The sequence below is a fragment of the Prionailurus bengalensis genome, chromosome B3, assembly GCF_016509475.1.
Source record: "Prionailurus bengalensis isolate Pbe53 chromosome B3, Fcat_Pben_1.1_paternal_pri, whole genome shotgun sequence".
Taxonomy (NCBI): Eukaryota; Metazoa; Chordata; class Mammalia; order Carnivora; family Felidae; genus Prionailurus; species Prionailurus bengalensis.
This window is the reverse complement of record NC_057355.1, coordinates 37,935,721-37,954,678: the sequence shown is the minus strand read 5'-3', so window position 1 is coordinate 37,954,678 and position 18,958 is coordinate 37,935,721. Positions and strand designations below refer to the sequence as shown.

At 37.8% G+C, this 18,958-nt stretch overlaps 1 protein-coding gene across 6 annotated transcripts in view; it reads left to right on the top strand.

The window, feature by feature from the left end:
- MAP2K5 (mitogen-activated protein kinase kinase 5) overlaps positions 1-18,958 on the top strand; it is a 273,046-nt gene that overhangs the window by 80,321 nt on the left and 173,767 nt on the right. For all 6 annotated transcript variants that reach the window (XM_043555086.1, XM_043555085.1, XM_043555088.1 and 3 more), the window contains exon 9: positions 10,918-10,957. In XM_043555086.1, coding sequence (XP_043411021.1) covers positions 10,918-10,957 — 40 coding nt within the window. The remainder of the gene's footprint in view (positions 1-10,917; positions 10,958-18,958) is intronic.

The window sequence follows — 18,958 nt, the reverse complement described above, 5'->3', positions numbered from 1 at the left end:
CCCCTTTATTTATTAACTCCTAAATATTTGAGTAGCTACTGTATGCTACGTATTATGCTAGGGATTGTTGAATGAAGTAAATGTGGTTTCTGCCTTCATGAAGCTAAAAAGTACAGGATTATATAGTCTAAAGCTGACTAGGTAAAGTTCCTCTGTTTTTGTTAATAAATATACCATAACTTAACTTAAAATTTTAGGTTTATTTTGCTCATTCTGTCATCTTAACTTAAAATTTTAGGTTTATTTTGCTCATTCCCACATTTTATAAATACTCTCTGACCGAAGTCTTTTGTATCTTTTTTCTCCCTTTCCACATCCACAATTACTACCCGAGTTCATACCACCACTACTTGCATAGACTACTGTAGCAGCTTTCTAAATGCTCCTTGCCCTTTCTGGTTTCTCCTCCTTTTTAACAGTATTGTGGTAATCTGCAGCCACAGTAAAGTTTAAAAAAATTTTTTAAGTTTATTTATTTTTGAGAATGACAGAGACAGTGTTAGTGGAGGAGAAGCAGATAGAGAGGGAGAGAGAGAATTCCAAGCAGGCTCCGCATCAGCCTGACATGGGGCTCAAACCCACGAAACCATGAAGTGACTTGAGCCAAAACCAAGAGTCGGACACTTAACCAGCTGAGCCACCCACGCGCCCCCCTAGAGTAAGGATTTTATGGGGCTCCTGGGTGGCTCGGTCAGTTAAGCGTCCAATTTCAGCTCAGGTCATGATCTCGCCATTTGTGGGTTCGAGCCCTGCATCAGGCTCTGTGCTGACAGCTCAGAGCCTGGAGCCTGCTTAGGATTCTGTGTCTCCCCCTCTCTCTGCCCCTCCCCTGCTCATGCTCTGTCTCTCTCTGTCTCTCAATAATAAATAAACATTAAAAAAATTTTTTTTAAGTTAAGGTCTGATCATATCACTCATCTATCCAAAAACCTTCAGTGGCTTTGTATTGGTCAGCAAATTGGGTACAGCAAAAGTTGAACAACAGTACCAAAAGCTGAAAGACAATGGTATCCTTAAAAGACTATGAGAAAATACTTGTCTCAGTTAAAGTGTCATTTAAGAGTGAGGGTAAAATAAATACACCTTCAGAAATTAATAAAAAGAATGTGTGTGTGTGCGTGCACGCACGTGTGTAGGCAGAGAGAGAAAGATAAATGGGGGAGGAGGACGTGTTAGTTTATTACTGGGAAGTACTTTAGCTAGAACGAAACTGAATCCAAAAAGGAGTAAAATGAAAGAAGGAATGGTGACTATTTAGATAAACCTAACTATATAAATTTTTTTTTCAATGTTTATTTTTCAGAGAGAGAGAGAGAGAGAGAGAGACAGAGACAGAGCACAAGCAGAGGAGGGGCAGAGAGAGAGAGAGGGAAACACAGAATCCGAAGCAGGCTCCAGGCTCTGAGCTGTCAGCACGGAGCCTGACACCGGGTTCAAACCCATGAACAGCGAGATCATGACCTGAGCCAAACTTGGATGCTTAACCAACTGAGCCACTCAGGCGCCCCAGATAAACCTGACTATACAAAACAACAATAGTAGTGATTAGTTCAGGGACATCAAAATGAAGTCAAACAAAAAGACTGGACAAAATAATATAAAGTGAGAAGGGCTAATTGGAATTAAAATATTCTAAGATTTTTATATTGTTTGAGAGAAGGATAAAGATAGCAATTAACTTACTATTTTGTTAAATCAGGGGTGATTATTAAAAATTGTATAAGTAATAACTAAAAGGAAAAGAATGGATGTAGAATTCCAAAACAAATAGAAGGAAGAAAAGGGTAATAATCCAGTAAAGTAGAGAGAGAAAAGTGTAAAGTAAATGAATTGGTGGTAGGAATAGATCCAAATGTATTAGTAATTACAGCAAATATAAACAGACAATAAATATCAGCAATTACAATAAATATATTGCCAATTAATAGATTGGTTAGATTGAACTTTTAGAAATAAAGCCATGTGCTATTTTAGACTATTTTAGGATACATCCTAAAACAAAGACAGAGAAAGGTTGAGGGGCTCCTGGGTGGCTCAGTCAGTTGAGCATCCGACTCTTGATTTTGGCTGAGGTCATGATCCCAGAGTCATGGGATCGAGCTCCACGTCAGGCTCCACACTGAGCATGGAACCTCCTTAAGATTCTATCTCAGCCCCTCTTCCGTTCTCATCTGGGTTCTCTCTCTAAAAACAAACAAACAGATAAATAAATTTAAAAGCAGAGAAAGGTTGAAAGGGAAAGATGGGGAGAAGGTACCAGGAAAAACTAATCAAAAGAAAGCTGTGGTTACATTAATATAATAGAAAAAAAAGTCCTTAAGGTAAAAAGTATTATTAGAGATAGAAAAAACTACTATATAATGATAGAAGAAGAGGACTGTGATTACATAACAGCCCAGAACTTACATGTAACTAATAACATAATCTTAAGATACGTAAAGCAGAAATATTCAGAATTACAAGGAAAATTTGGTAAATTCAGTCATAGTGGGATAATGCCTCTCAGTATTCAGTAGATTAATCAGACCAAAATTACTAAGGATATAAAAGATTTTAACATCACATTTAACAGGTTAGTTACATAGTCATATATAGAACTCTTCATCATTTGGGGTGCCTGGGTGGCTCAGTTGGTTAAACGTCTGACTCTTGATTCAGCTCAGGTCATGATCTCGCAGTTTGTGACTTTGAGCCCCACGTTGAGCTCTGCACTGGCAGCGTGGACCCTACTTATTTCTCTCTCTCCTTCTCTCGCTACCCCTCCCCTGCTCTTGCATGCATGCCTTCTCTCAACATAAATAAATAAACATTAAAAAAAAAAAACCTTCATCAATCAAATGAGAATATAAATTATTTTCAGGTACAGAAAATTTAATTTTTAAAAACCATACTAGGGCACAAGGCAAGTCTCACTGAACTTTGTAACATATAGATCACTTTTTCTGACGATGGTAGTTAATTTAGAAATCATTAAGGGGTGCCTGGCTGGCTTAGTCAGTAGAACACGTGACTCTTGATCTTGGGGTCGTGAGTTCAAGCCCCACGTTGGGTGTACAGCTCACTTTAAATTTTAAAAAGTTGAAAAAAAAGAAATTATTAATAAGTTAACCTTCTCCTACATTCGGAAATTAAAATGCACACATCTGAATAACTTATAAGTCACATATTATAATGGAATAAGAACACAATTGATCAAAACCATATATGAATGCTCATGTGATACAGTCATACCTAAAGGGTAGTTTTTTGTATAAACATTAGAGAAGAATAACTGGATATTAATAGGCTTAACATCTAACTCAAGAAAAAAATTTAAAAAAAAATTTTTTTTTAAACATTTATTCATTTTTGAGACAGAGAGAGACAGAGCATGAATGGGGGAAGGTCAGAGAGAGAGGGAGACACAGAATCTGAAACAGGCTCCATCCAGGCTCTGAGCTGTTAGCACAGAGCCTGATGCGGGGCTCCAACTCACGGACCGCGAGATCATGACCTGAGCCTAAGTCGGACGCCCAGCCGACTGAGCCACCCAGGCGCCCCCTCAAGAAAAAAATTTTTGATGGCAGGGGTTAATTCCAAAGAAAGTGGAAGGAAAGAAACTTAGAAAAAAAAAATCAAAATTCAAGAAACAACTCAAAACCAACAGCTGGTTCCTTGGAAAGATTGAGCACGTGTTACAGAAAGAAGGCACAAATAACAAAATTTGGGTGAAAAAAGGAGACACGATTCTAGACAGAGCAGAGATTTTTAAGAGGATACAATGAAAATTTTATGATAAAATTAAAAACAGAAATTGAGCAGTTTCCTAGAAAAACTTTAAACTGCCTTAAGAAAAATAAAAAACAAAAATAGATCTGTAGCAATTAAGGAAATGTATTCATTTATTCATTCAACAAATATTCATAAAATGCACCCAGCACAGTTTTTAGGCACTGGAGATACAGCAGGGAACAAAAAAACAGAAGTACCTGTTTTCATGGAGCTTGCTTTCTAGCGATGGCAGACAGATAATAAATTAATAAACGATGTTAGGTGTTGATAAATTTCTATGAAGAATAAAGAAGGAGAATGAGCTTTTTAATCTCAGATAGTCAAAAAAGTAACTTTGGACCTGAAGTAAGTGATGGAGCAAGCCAGGTGGAAATTGGAGGAAGAGTGTCCCAGGCCTGAGGAGTAGGTACGAATGGCCTGAAGCAGGAGGATGTTTGGAGGAGCAGAGTGAGTAGTGTAGATAAGGGAGATTGGCAGCAGCAGAGCTCAATGAGTAACCAAGGAGTCCTTCTAAGACTTTTGATTCAACAGTTGGAAATCTACCCTTAAAGTGGGGATGATGATAATAACTTCTCCTCCTGTTATATTTAGAACTATATCTCAGTAAAGCTGGGGAAAAATAATTCCTACTCCTAAGACTATGGAATCAATTAATTAAATGCATGTAGAATTCTATCCAAGTGACAGATTTTCTTTTCACCCATAAGTAGTATTCATTTTTTCAAACATTTATTAGGTACGGAGCACCTCCCATGGGCCAGGACTCATGCAGAGTATAAAGAATGCAAAGATGATTAGGACATGGTAGTGTTCCCTGCCCAGTATGGGAGATAGATAGAAACAATTTTCTGCAGTGTACTAGGTGTTATAACAGATACTAAAGACTGAAGACTAGGAGAGGCCTCAAATTTTTATTTTATCTTCTATGAGGGTGTATATTAAAAGAAGGTATGTGAATTTTTAAGGTAGCTTATATTAACAGTAATTAACAAAAGCTTTCCTGTTAACAGAAGAATGAAAATTAGGCTTCTCATTTAGCAACAACGATTGGCAGGTGGTGTTTCTGCTGAGATGAACACCGAATGTGGTACTATCTGTAGTGAAAATAGGCTTTGGTAACGGGCAAGAGATAAACATGGTAAGAAATCTAGACCTTGAAACATGGTATAGTCCTAGCATTTTAGATGACTGATTCTTTGTCTTCAGCAAGTTGGTTCTACATGAAATAATACAACTTGCTTTTCTTAACTAAAAATGATACACTGCAGCCTTTTTCCAGTCTTCTTTCCTAAAGCTTTACTAGCCTTCTTTTGTAGAGCACACAGCCTGACTCTTAAAGCACAGAGAGAACTCTTACTCTTTCGGTTTTAGCAGGTTTTATTCTTAAAACACCTAGCTGCTCTGAAAACTTCCCAGGATCCTGACATTTAATGCATGCTTACTATGTGCCAGGCCTTGTCCTCAGTGCTTTACCTGCACTTATCTTCTTGAATCCTCACAGCCCTGTAGGTGGGGACCAATTTCCGCTTTCCAGACTTGAGATACAGTGAGGTTTTCTAACAATTTAAGTTCACGTTAAGAAGTGGCCGAGCTGGAACATGCAAAAGAATGAAACTAGACCCTACTCTTTCACCATGTACAAAAAACCCCGCAAAATGGATTAAAAACCTAAAATCCTTGAAGAGCACAGGCAGTAATTTCTCTGACATCAGCCATAGCAACATGTTTCTAGATATGTCTCCTGAAGCAAGGGAAACAAAAGCAAAAATAAACTATTTGGACTACATCAAAATAAAAAGTTTCTGCACAGCAAAGGAAACAATCAACAAAACTAGAAAGCAACCTACAGAATGAGAGAAGATATTTGTAAATGACATCTGACAAAGGGTTAGTATCCAAAATATATAAAGAACTTATACAAATCAACACCCCCCAAAACAAATAATCCAATTTAAAGATGGGCAGAAGACATGAACAGACATTTCTCCAAAGAAGACATCCAGATAGCCAGCAGACACATGAAAAGATGCTCAGCAAAACAAAACAAAACTCAACATCACTCTCCATCAGGGAAATGCAAATCAGAATCACAATGAGCTATCACTTCATGCCTGTCACAATGGCCAAAATTAACAACACCAGAAACAACACATTTTGGCAAGAATTTGGAGCGAAAGAAACCCTCTTATACTGTCAGTAGGAACACAAACTGGTGCAGCCACAGTGGGAGACAGTACAGAGGTTCCTTGAAAAATTAAAAATGGAACTACCCTACAATCCAGCAGTTGCACTGTTAGGTATCTACCCAAAGAATGCAAAAATACTAATCCAAAGGGATACATACACCCTGGTGTTTATAGCAGTCTTATTTACAGTAGCCAAATTATGGAAACAGACCAAGTGTCATCGACTACTGAATGCATAAAGAAGATATAGTATGTCTCTGTATATATACACACACACAGACACACACACACTGTAGAATATTATTCAACCATAAAGAATGAAATCTTGCCATTTGCAACAACATGGATGGAGCTAGAGAGTATAATGCTAAGTGAAATAAGTCAGAGAAATAAATACCTTATGATTTCACTCATATGCGGGATTTAAAACAAAGAAGCAAAGGGAAGAAAGATAGAGGCAAACAAAGAAACAGCCTCTTAACTATAGAGAACAAACTGAAGGTTACCAGAGGGGAAGTGGGTATGGGGATTAAGGAGTGCACCCATGACGAGCACCAGGTGTTGTATGGAAGTATGGAATCACTATATTGTACACCTGAAACTAATATTACACTGTATCTTAACTAACTAGAATTTATTTTATTTATTTATTTATTTATTTATTTATTTATTTATTTATTTATTTTTGGGACAGAGAGAGACAGAGCATGAACGGGGGAGGGGCAGAGAGAGAGGGAGACAGAATCGGAAACAGGCTCCAGGCTCCGAGCCATCAGCCCAGAGCCTGACACGGGGCTCGAACTCACGGACCGCGAGATCATGACCTGGCTGAAGTCGGACGCTTAACCAACTGCGCCACCCAGGCGCCCCATTAACTAAGTAGAATTTAAATAAAAACAAAAACAAAAACAAAAGAAGTGGCAGAGCTGGGATCAAAACCTGGACAGTGACTAAGAGCCTACACCCTTCGCTCTTCTCCCTCTCATGGTAGGTTGACAGTGCTTGCAGAATGCTTCTTTGTCTGGAGACGTTCAGATGTGGTGGTCCTCAGCCTGACTGAAATAGGTCGCACCTTTTAAGTTTTGAATTATGAGCTTCCCTGTCCTAGAATGCCGTTAAGAAAACTTACACATCACCACATATTTCTTTTAGGTCCTAAAATGTGTGTATTCTGCCACAGTTCCAATCTTGGCCTTGCCGTTGATTGTTAAGTTGGGACAAGTTTTTTCACCCTGGCTTTTGGGTGTAGCCAATGTAAAAGGAAAGGATTAGATTAGACAATTCTTTATATTACCTACCATCTCAATAAATTATCTGATTCTGTACCAAAATTAAAAGTTGATGCCAACTTTTTGTCTAGTCATCTAAAACCTATTGTTCCAAATGAAAAAAGAAAGTAAGAAAATACAGATAGTAAGTGTTGCCCTCTGTTACCCACCTCCTTGTTATTTTAAATACTCAAAAAATTTATGCCAGGCTACTAGTTTGTGCCTTGCAAAAGTGTATATGTTGTTGTGTGCTCAATTTTAAGGGCTGGGACTGTTCCCAGAAGGTCTGTGCTGGTCACAAACAAACTGGAACACTCAAGGACTCAGCACTCAAAATATAACATAAAAATGCTTCCTTCATGCACTCATTGGAACAGGTAATTACTGTAGCAACAATAAACTAATTTGAAGTGTTAGCTGTTAATTAAAACAATGCAGAGGTGTATAGTTGTCTTTTGGTGTAACCAGAGCCTCCATTCAAACTTCATTAATCACTTTATAGTTAATGTGTTGGGGAAGGTCAAGACAATTGAGATGCAGTATCTGTTGAAAGTAAACAAATTCCTTTTCTCCAGGTAGAATGCCATTTGCAAAGTTAAGGGACACGTTCAACTCATGACTGGCCTTGCCTTTGTCATCCACTTCTCCCTGATGATTAAATGTTAAACTGGTACTGTCATTGCACTGTAAACCAAACCTCCCAGCATCTTTATTGCTCGAAATTGAACCCAAACTTCCACGGATGAATTAGCGTGCGTCATAATTAAATCATCAAGCCTCCCTCTTTTAATTCACTTGGAAATAGGAGACCTTTCTTTTGGAAAAGACATCGGCCTTCTTGACAAGCTAATTAAGTTGCCAAACTGTCCAGTACGGTGTATACATTAGACTATCTTCTAGTCATCTCCTTATCACTGCTGTTGGTCTCAAACGTCCAAGTGTTGCTCGTTGTCCAAAGTAGCACCGCGGTTCTTTTTGCAACTTTTGAATCCTTGTGTATGCATTCAACTGTTCTATCTTCATATTTTAGTCCTTCGTTAGGAATTCTAATATGCAGCATTTTTTTAAGTTTATTCATTTTTTAACATAAAATTTTAATATGAAATTGTCAAATTGGTTTCCATACAATACCCAGTGCTCATCCCAAAAGCTGCCCTCCTCAGTACCCATCACCCACCCTCCCCTCCCTCCCACCCCCCATCAACCCTCAGTTTGTTTTCAGTTTTTCAGAGTCTCTTATGCTTTGGCTCTCTCCCTCTCTAACCTCTTTTTTTTTTCTTAAAGTGGAAATTGGAAGAATTTCTAGTATACAAGGGGAAAATAATATATTGTTATCTTACATATTATATTACCTACATTCGCACAGAATAAGGTTATTAACTTCCTTCAAATCACCTTTCAGATTAGCATAATCTAACAACTTCTCTGTCAGGCAGTGACAATACCACAATGTTAGTTTTTATATACCAGTCTATCGTATGAGTTCAGATCTATCATGAGTCGAATCATGACCTGAAATGTAGCTTCACATTCTAAAAGTCTTATGTTAACATAGATAATAAATTAAATGGTAATTTGTCTAAAACCAGTATATTATAGGGGTTCCTCTTATAAAATGTATACCACTTGATGCAAAGTGTAAAATTTTTTAAATTTCAGTTTTATAAATGCAAGAGTATTTATGTATACTAGAGAGGTTGATATTTAGAGAAAGTCTTTAGACACCTTACAGGTTAAAGAACTCTTAAGTAAGGTGAATAGTTGCCGCTTAATTTTTATAATCTTGCCTTTCTTTAAGTGAGATACACTTGGGTTTCTTTACAATTAATTGTTAAAGACTAAGTTTACTTTCTGTAGTCCACTCAAATAGGAAAAGCAGAACAAATTTCTTGTAACACTAATATATAGGTATATACATATATAGATATGTGTATATCTACATATATACACACACATATATATACATATATAGATATACACATATCTATATATGTATGTTTTTTCTAGTATTACCTGAATTTGTAACATTTTATGTGTGAAAATTTACAAACACTTGATGGTTCTTAATAATGAAACCATTTTTGGGGCGCCTGGGTGGCGCAGTCGGTTGGGCGTCCGACTTCAGCCAGGTCACGATCTCGCGGTCCGTGGGTTCGAGCCCCGCGTCAGGCTCTGGGCTGGTGGCTCAGAGCCTGGAGCCTGTTTCTGATTCTGTGTCTCCCTCTCTCTGCCCCTCCCCCGTTCATGCTCTGTCTCTCTCTCTCTGTCCCAAAAATAAATAACGTTGAATAATGAAACCATTTTTATGAGTCAGTCACTTAAAAAACACTTGTCAGTGATTGCAAAAGGCCAGTAAATTTACTAAAATTCTAAAATTTGAATTACATACTTCAAATAAGTGAATTTTACATATATAATTGCACCTCAATAAAGCTGTTAAAAAATTTGTGAGAGCAGCCACACAGATATTTCTGCTGAAACAACAGAAACTGATATTTTCATTTTGATAATAGTAGAATATATGTTTTGTTTAAGAAATGAGCAATTTTTTCTACTGAGTCATTGCCAAGTAAACTATTGGGAGCCTGGTAAATATATTTTGCAACTTGGCAGGTAAAGTCAGGGAATTCCTAGGACGTTAACTTCCACTGTCCCACATCTTCCCTGCCCAAACACCTTAACACAGCTGGGTGAGAAGAAGAACAATCTGATTTTGGCCAATTTGCAAAATCCTCTACAGTGCAAGATTTTAACTCTTGCAAACCGATTGTTTATTTATACTTTTATGGACTTGCAAGAACAGTGCTTGTTTATACTGTGTGGTTTGTTTAGACACTTTTATATAAGACGGATTGTCCCTGGATAATGGTCAGAATGTACCTTCCTTGCAGAACGTGTGTGAAAGGCCACATGTCACTTAAATACAAAAGGTCTTGATGAGAAGTAATGGGGTTTTGTTTCTGCAAACCCGATTCTTTTATTCCTTTTCATAAATGAGTGTGTTTCTTTTCCTTGATTTAAATTGTCATTTCACTGTATCTGATCATTTGAGCTTGTCTCTTTTCTAAAGCTTTTTTAATATTGAGAGATGCTAAAATTAGGAAAAGATGAACCACATACTTGAGCCTGATAAGTCTGTGATTTCTTATATGAATTTATATCTTAAGCCATAGCTAATCCCATGTGTTTTGAGATGATTTTGATGAAATGTAGAGATTTAGTTTACCTGTATATATAGTTGAAGTACACAAAAGGAAAACCTCCCACTTTACAAATGGCTCCGCACAGTGTTTAGCCGAAGACTTAGAAGATTCCCACACACACAGTCATGGTCAGTTGTGAGGATCTGGAGGCAGAAGACTTGGGTTCGAGGTGTCGTTCTGCCACTTACTGACTCTGTGCCCTTGGGAAAACTGCCTAGCTTCTCTGCCCTTCGGAGATCTCAGTCTCTAAAAGGAAGATAATAATACCCACATTACCTCAGAGGGTTATTTTCAGGTAATGTATAGTAAATCGTTGTATAAACCATTAAGCTCGATAGAAACATCTATTGCTCATGTTATGAGTGTTCTTTGAAAGTGTCACATATCCCATTGCTGGCAGATATGTTCTAATTTATATTTACATCCTTAACCATTCTGTAGGTTGTTTAGAATCCCAAGTGATTTTGTCATGTTTTTTTCTTCCCATAGAGCATATCATGTCCCAAGTGGGAAAATATTAGCTGTAAAGGTAAGTGCTGGATATGTTTTATGAAATTCCTGAAGTTCTTAATGCTCACTACTTTGTCCTTCTCCGGTTAGCTTTGAGTCACAGTTATTGTGAAAGAGGAGATGAAAGATTTGGATGGTAGGTTATGGAAGCTTTGGTCCTGCTGTGATAATCAGCTCCTTCTCTCAGGATACCTTCACCAGCTCAAGCACTGTTTTCCTATCTGTTGAGTTATTTGTTCCTTTAGATGTCAGAACCCTTAGATGGTTGTCAATAATATATTTAAAGACAGTCAACTTTAGGTTATTCAGTCCAAGAGAAGGGAGCACCCCTATAAATCATCTAAAAAACTCAACTGTTTGGCCTTGCAAGGGCATTATAATTTCTCATAATTTCATACATTTTGAATTACACTTAACCTTGGCTAATATTAAAATTCTCATGCATGATTATTTAGTTAGGTATGGCAAGGGGCTAATAGCTATTTCTGAAAAGGATTAAGAGCAATTTTAAAGAAAGGACACATTTAAAACAGAGCTGTTAGAGACTTTGAATAAATGCAAACAGCAGGTGTTTACAAATATGCTGTCTACCAGACCTGACCATAAAACTGAGCTTTAGAGCAAGGACTATATTGTTGTCACCATATATTCCTAGAGTCTATAAAATTTATAAAACATACTAGATGTTGAAGCTGAGTTGATTGAATGAATCATTTAAGAGTAGGTATGATTGAGGTTCCTGGGTGGCTCAGCTAGTTAAGCATTAGACTCTTGATCTCAGCTCAGGTCTTGATCTCAGGGTTGTGAGTTCAAGCCCCATGTTGGACTCCACACTGGGCGTGAAGCCTAGTAAAAAAAAAAAAAAAAAAAAGTAGACATTATTGCTGTGTTGAAACTTCATCTGAGTTGAATGAATGAATGATTTAAGAGTAGATATAGTTATTCTATTTAAACTTTTAGTTTAGCCCTGAGCTTCTTGGCTGCCAATGCAAAATCCAAGTAACTTATTTAATAGTCATACTCTGAAAGAAAGAAATGTGCTATTTCTTCAAAACAGGCAGAGTTTCTTTTATTAAATCTTAGCAGTATGTTATTTAGTTTCTACATATTTAGAGATTTTCTAGATATCTTTCCATTATTGGTTTCTAATTTAAGTCTGTTGTGGTCAGAGAACATACTGTCTATAATTGGAATTATTTTAAGTTTACTGAGATTTGTATTATGGCCCAGGATATGAATTATCTTGGTTAAGTGTTTCCTGTGCACTTGAAAAAAATGTATAGTCTGTTTTATAGGGTGTTGTGTAAATGTCAATTAGATCAAATTGGCTGACAGTGTTCAAAATTTCTGTATGCTTTACTGCTTTTTATCTATTTGTTCTGTCAACTGTTGAAAGATGGGTGTGGAAATTCCCAGCAATAATTGTGGATTTGTCTGTTTTTTTCCTTGCAGTTCTTTCATCTTTTACTTCATGTTTTTTGCAAATCTGTTAGGCATATTTAGGAGTGTTATGTCTTGTTGATGAATTGGCCCCTTTATTATTTCATTACAAAGTGACCCTTCTTTGGCCATGATAATATTCTTTGCTCTGAAATCTACATTGTCTGATATTAACATAGATAGCTACTGCAGCTTTATTTTGACTAGTGTTAGCATGCTATAGCCTTTTATTTTTAACCTGTTATGTCATTTTATTTGAGATAAATTTCTTATAGCCAGCGTATAAGGGTCTTGTATTTTAGTCCATTCTCACAATTTCTGCTTTTTTTTTAAACTTTTTTTTTTCAACGTTTTTTATTTATTTTTGGGACAGAGAGAGACAGAGCATGAACGGGGGAGGGGCAGAGAGAGAGGGAGACACAGAATCGGAAACAGGCTCCAGGCTCTGAGCCATCAGCCCAGAGCCCGACGCAGGGCTTGAACCCACGGACCGCGAGATCGTGACCTGGCTGAAGTCGGACGCTTAACCGACTGCGCCACCCAGGCGCCCCACAATTTCTGCTTTTTAATTGCACCTGCCAGACTGGCTTGTGAGGCTGGTCATCTTGATATACTTTGTTCTTTCCTACCCTAATATCATTTAAAACATTTTTTTTGGAAACTTTTTTAAAAAATTACTTAAACTTACAGAAAAGTTATAAGATGCTTCCTCCAGGTTCCTCAGTTGTCAACAGTTAACTACGTTTGGTTTAAAAAATATATATACACACACACACCTTGGTTTGAGAGCGTAATTCATTCTGGAAACATGCTTGTAATCTAAAGCACTTGTATATCAAAGTGAACTTCCCCATAAGAAATAATGTAAACTCAGATGATTTGTTCCATAACCCAAAAATATTCACATAAGAATGATTACAAGTGGCGCCTGGGTGCCTCACAGTTGAAGCACCCGACTTTGGCTCAGGTCGTGATCTCACAGTTTGTGAGTTCGAGCCCATGTCAGGCTCTGTGCTGACAGCTCAGAGCCTGGAGCCCACTTTGAATTCTTGTCTCCCTCTCTCTCTGCCCCACCCCCACTCACACTCTGTCTCTGTCTCAAAACTAAAAAAAAGTAAAAAAAAATTATATAAAAAAAGAATGATTATAATACTGTAATGTAATACAAAATAATAAAGAAAATATAAAATATAAAGAAAAATAAACAAAAAAACCTTTGTGGCTGGTATGAGGGAGACAAGAGAGAGGAGGATTATTGTGTAGGATGACTTTCACTATCACTAACGGAATCACTGCTATCTATTGGCTCAATGGAATCTTTTTCTGCACGGGAGCCATTGTATATATACACTCACATGGATGTTGACTATGGTACAGTGTTAATAAACTCTTGTCGTACACTGTATTTAATGTAACTGGCAATAAGGCAGCAGAGGAAGGGGTCTATATCTGCAGTCAGGCTGACCTAGAATGAAGCAAAGCATTCATAAGCTAATCTTGTATGGAAAAGCAAAGGACTGTCTATAAGTGATCTGAAGTAACAAAAAAATGCACAAGTGCCAGTTGTGGGCACCTTCCAATGTTCTGAAAAATCACTGACTTCTGCCAAACTGTGTGGCCTGAAACCAACCATCCAAGCATGGGAGATGATCACCCGCAATCCTACAATGAGAGAGAGAGAGAGAGAGAGAGAGAGAGAGAACACCTTTGGCTCAGTTGTAAACATGTGACATTCGGCATCACGTACTGCTCATATTGCAAGCCATCGCTCATTTATCAAGTTAAAATTTATTAGAACTGTTTGCTCGTGTTGCAGAACATTCACAGAACAAGTTACTTACAAACCAAGGTTTTATTGTGTTTAGGATTTGTTGAGGTTCTTGGCTCTGTGGATTTTTAGCCTTCATCAAATTTGGGAAATTTTTAGCCATTATACCTCCTCCCCCAACTTTGGGAACTTAAATTCCATCTGTGTTAGGTTACTTGATGTTGTCCCATACTAAAATGATCCTCTGTTATTTGTTTTAGTCTTTTTTTTCTCTCTAATGTTTCATTTTTGGATAGTTTCTGTTTCAGGTACTCAAGTTTTTATCTACACTGTCTAATCTACTATTACTCTTGTCCAGTGTATTGTTCATCTCAGGCATTGTACTTTTGATCCCTAGAAGTTTATGTGGGTCTTTTTTATATCTTCTGTGTCTTAACATGCTCAGTATTCCTTCTACCTTCTTGTATGTATGTAATGTAGTTATGGAATATGTGGAATATAATTTTATTAATGGTTTTGTCTATTAATTCCAGGGTATGTGTCATTTGGGATCAGTTTTGACTGATTACCTTTTCTCCTCATTTTGGGTTGTATTTTCTTATTTTTAAAACCTCTTTTTTTTTTCTTTTTGAGAGAGAGAGAACGAGGGTGCAAGTGAGAGAGAGAGAAGAGAATCCCACAAGTGACAGAGAAGTGGAGCTCATGCTCACCCGACCTGAGCTCTCCCAATGCGGGGCTCATGTTCACCCAAAGTGGGTCTCAGTCTCACTCGAAGTGGGACTCGTGCTCACCTGATGCAGGGCTTGTGCTCACCTGATATGGGGCTTGTGCTCACCCAAAGCAGGGCACAATCTCACAGGATGTGCAATTCGAACTCACCAACTGTGAGATCATCACCTGAGCCGAAGTCAGATGCTTAACAACTGAGCCACCCAGGCACCCTAAAACATCTTATCATTTTTGATTGGATGCCAGTTGTGTCTCATACTAGATACTAGATATTTTTGCATTGCTATAAATACTTTTCAGCTTATTCTGAGATGCTATTTAGTGACTGTGAAAGTTTGATCCTTTCAAGACTTACTCTTAAGCTTTATTAGATGGGACCAGCCCAGTGGTTAGTTGGGAACTTATTTAACCCCACACAATTAAGGTGACAGTCTTCTGAATACTCCACTAATGCCCTGACCATTACGGGATTTTCCACACTGCTTGGTGGGAGTGCAAACTCTTTCTGCCTAGTGTGAGGTCTGGGGATTGTTTCTCTGGTCTTTCTGGCAGTTCTTTCCCTGGCCTCAGTGTTAGTTCCCTGACTTTCAGATGCTGATTGATCATTAATCCACTGAAGACTCCAGGGGGTCCCTTAGCACATCCCTGGAGCCCTCTCCCTTTGGTGTTCTGTCAGGGAACTCTAGCTGCTGTGGCTTCCTCACACCCCAGTTCCATGTCCTCAACTTAGGGAGATGGCTGAGCTTTGCCTGGATTTCCCTCCCAGCACAGGGGCCTAGACACTCTCTAGTCAGTAAGCTGGACAATCATAGGGCTCCTCTCATTTGCTTTCGGTGTCTCAAAGATCACTGTCCTGTTGTAGCTGTTGTCAATGTTTGGAAGCCTGTTAATTGTTCTGGGTTTGGTTTTGTTTTGGATCTCTTCCTTCCTCGTCACTTCTCCAGTACAGATGCTTGTTTTGTCTCTTGTCAGACACTGACCAATGTTTAAACTGTTCTCACAGAAATAGAGGCTACCATTTATTGATCATTTATACTGTGCTGAGCACTCTACATGTTTTTCTCATGTAATAATTAATTAATTAATTAATTAATAGCTTGTCCATGGGCACCGGGGTGGCTCAGTTGGTTGAGCGTCCAGCTCATGATCTCATGGTTCATGGGTTCAAGCCCCGTGTCGGGATTCTCTCTCTGCCCCTCCCCCATTCATGAGCACATGTTCGTTCTCTCTCTCTCCCTCTGTCTGTCTCAAAATAATAAACTTTAAAAATAAGTAGCTTGCCTAAGGCCCCGTAACTAATAAGTAATAGAACCAGGATTTGAAGTCAGGCAAGTCTTCCCCAGGTTCATGCTTCCTTCCAACCTGTGTCCTGTATTGCTGTTCGCTACCCTCAGATTTGGCTTCCTAAAGCATAGTTGTGGTCTCATGTCTTCCCTCTCAGAAGGCTTGAAAGGCTCTATATAACTCCCAAATAAACTAAGAACTCTATGGGGTGAAACTCAAGATCTTGCACAATATGTCATCAGCCTACTTTTATAGCATATCTTATGTGTCTGAATGCTGTGCTTCTTTTAAGTTGAACTCCTTGCTTTATCTGAACCCAGGTACTTTCACACTTCAGCACTTTGATTCACATATTTTTCTCTAATTAGAATGCCTTCACCCATGTCTCTACCTATCAAAATTCTTAACACCCTTCAAGGGTCAGCTCCAAAGCCTGGTCCTCTATTGAACTTACTTAGAGAAATCCTGTCACGTATGGTCTATCTCTCACTCACTCACTTTGTCCTTTGAAACTCTCTAGAATTCTCTGTATGTGTCTCTTGTGGATGTTATCACATACTGCCTTGTATTTGGCTGTTAATATACATGTGCCTTCCCTCTCTTACATTGAAAGAAATCTCTTTGTAAGTAAAGAAAAGACTTATTTATCTTCTTGTCTTACTCATTGAATCATGCTGAACTTTGCATTTGGGCCTAGATAGAGCACTCCATGTAATGATGAGGTATTCAACACATAATTTGTTAAATGACTGAATAGATAAATTTGGTTCTTTCATTCGTTCTTTAGTTCACTCATTCATCTTTTGAAGTAGCATCTTGAAAGCAGGTTCAGCTCACATACAAAATATCCCATAGTGTTCTTTGTATGGACCATTGCTCTCACCCAGAGTAGTTCTTAGCTTATTTTTTTTATATATATATTAAAGGGTGAAATGAAAGGTTAAGAGTTAGAAGTGCATTTGATCTTTTCCTGACCCTCTCCTGACTTTTGTGTGACTTCAAGCATGTCACTTAAACCTCTCTGTGACCTCAGCTGCAAGATGGGGCTGCCTTGTGTCACAGAGGGATTGCGAAGAGCAGCAAATCACAGTCCTTGTCTAAACAGAATCACCTGCAGGGTTCTGATGCCTGCATAGAATGATGTGGGAAATTTAATATCCCAAGCCAAGTGGTCAGTTGGACCAGCACTTTGAATGTCTGTGGGTACAGTCAGAGGAAAGTCCTTGAAAATCTGTTACTTTTCTCTTCCTACTCAAAATATTTGTATTTTTTATACTTTTAAATCTTCTTATGTTTTAGACCAACAAAAGAATATCATAGTGTTTCCCCTTTCAGACTTTAAAGGTGGGAAATCATTACTTCAGATATTTTATTTTATTTTATTATTAGTATTTGTGTGTGTGTGTGTGTGTGTGGTGCAAAAAGGTGGTTTTATCGAAGCACGGGGACAAGTATCTGTGGGCAGGAAGAGCTGCCATTAATTCAGATATTTTAAAAAGCAAGTTGAACTTTGGGAGGAATAGAAATACCTTGGATTTTTATTTTACACCACTGAATTCAGACAATTTATACCTTAAAGAGACCATTTTGAAAAATGCTAATTGTATTTTAAAGATAACTGTTTGATAATGACTATAACTCATGAAATGTGTCTCTAACTAGCTTTATTTTAGGGGGAGGGGTGTAGATATGCAAGACAGTCGCAAACAAGTAGAGCAGAAAACAAATAAAAACACTGTTAGCCATCTTGCATACGGAACCTTTTTATATCATTAATGTTTCTGTACAATCCTTCAAAGAGTACAGCTTAATGTATTTCCTAATATTTTTTATATTCCGATTGGGAAAAAGTCATCTAACAGGAAATTTCTTAGCTTGTATATAGCATGTGCTGATTATCATTCTTTGACTGCTTTGGGTTTCTGCTGCTTTTAAACTAGCATTTAAATGGACCATTTGATTAATCATTTGTATACTGACTGTAATCCTCCCAAATTTCCTTTCTGAGTTGTACATACTGTAAAAGACAATTATGTCGCCACAGATTAAATAAGCGAATTAAAACAGAATAGAGGCTTAATTTGACCTGTGATTTTGCTCTCCTTCCCTTTAGTGGAGCGTGTGCCACTCCAGCAAATAAATGAAGTCATCCATGACAGCTTGTGATGAATTGCCGTATTTATACTGTATATTTTAATAGCCTCACACTAATTTAAATTGAGCACAGAGTAAATTATAATTCAGTCACTTGACTGCTTAGATTTAACTTGACAACTCATCCTTATTTGTCCTGGAGGTGTAGTGGAGAGCAGCGGAAATGTGCGCAGGTATTTCAGTCTCTCATTAACCCTTTCTCCATGAAGTGCTTCATGTGCACATCCTCCCCAGTTGGAGAAATTTAGCTCTTCCTAAGGAGAAAAAAATAAAAATAATGAAGACTCAGGGAGTCCACACTTCCCTTGCACTTCAAAAAGAAAATCAGTATTTGCCATGCTTTTTTCCATGGCTTTCAAATAAGGAATTGGACTTATTTTTAGCAGTTTAAAAGCTCACTCACAGGAATGCCCAGGGGAAGGAGAATTAACCTTATACCTAGAGTGCCAAGTCTCCCAGAAAATAGAAGAGCATTGCAGTAGAGTTATTTTGAGGTGAATTTTGCTTTCCCTCTTAAGTTCCAGAAATTACTTTATTCACTTTTGCACCGTTACGGAATCGCCACTCTTCCAGACCATAACAAATACCGTGAATGATCAAGACCCATTAGAATGCAATGGATTGGCCCTACAAATACAGTGTTAC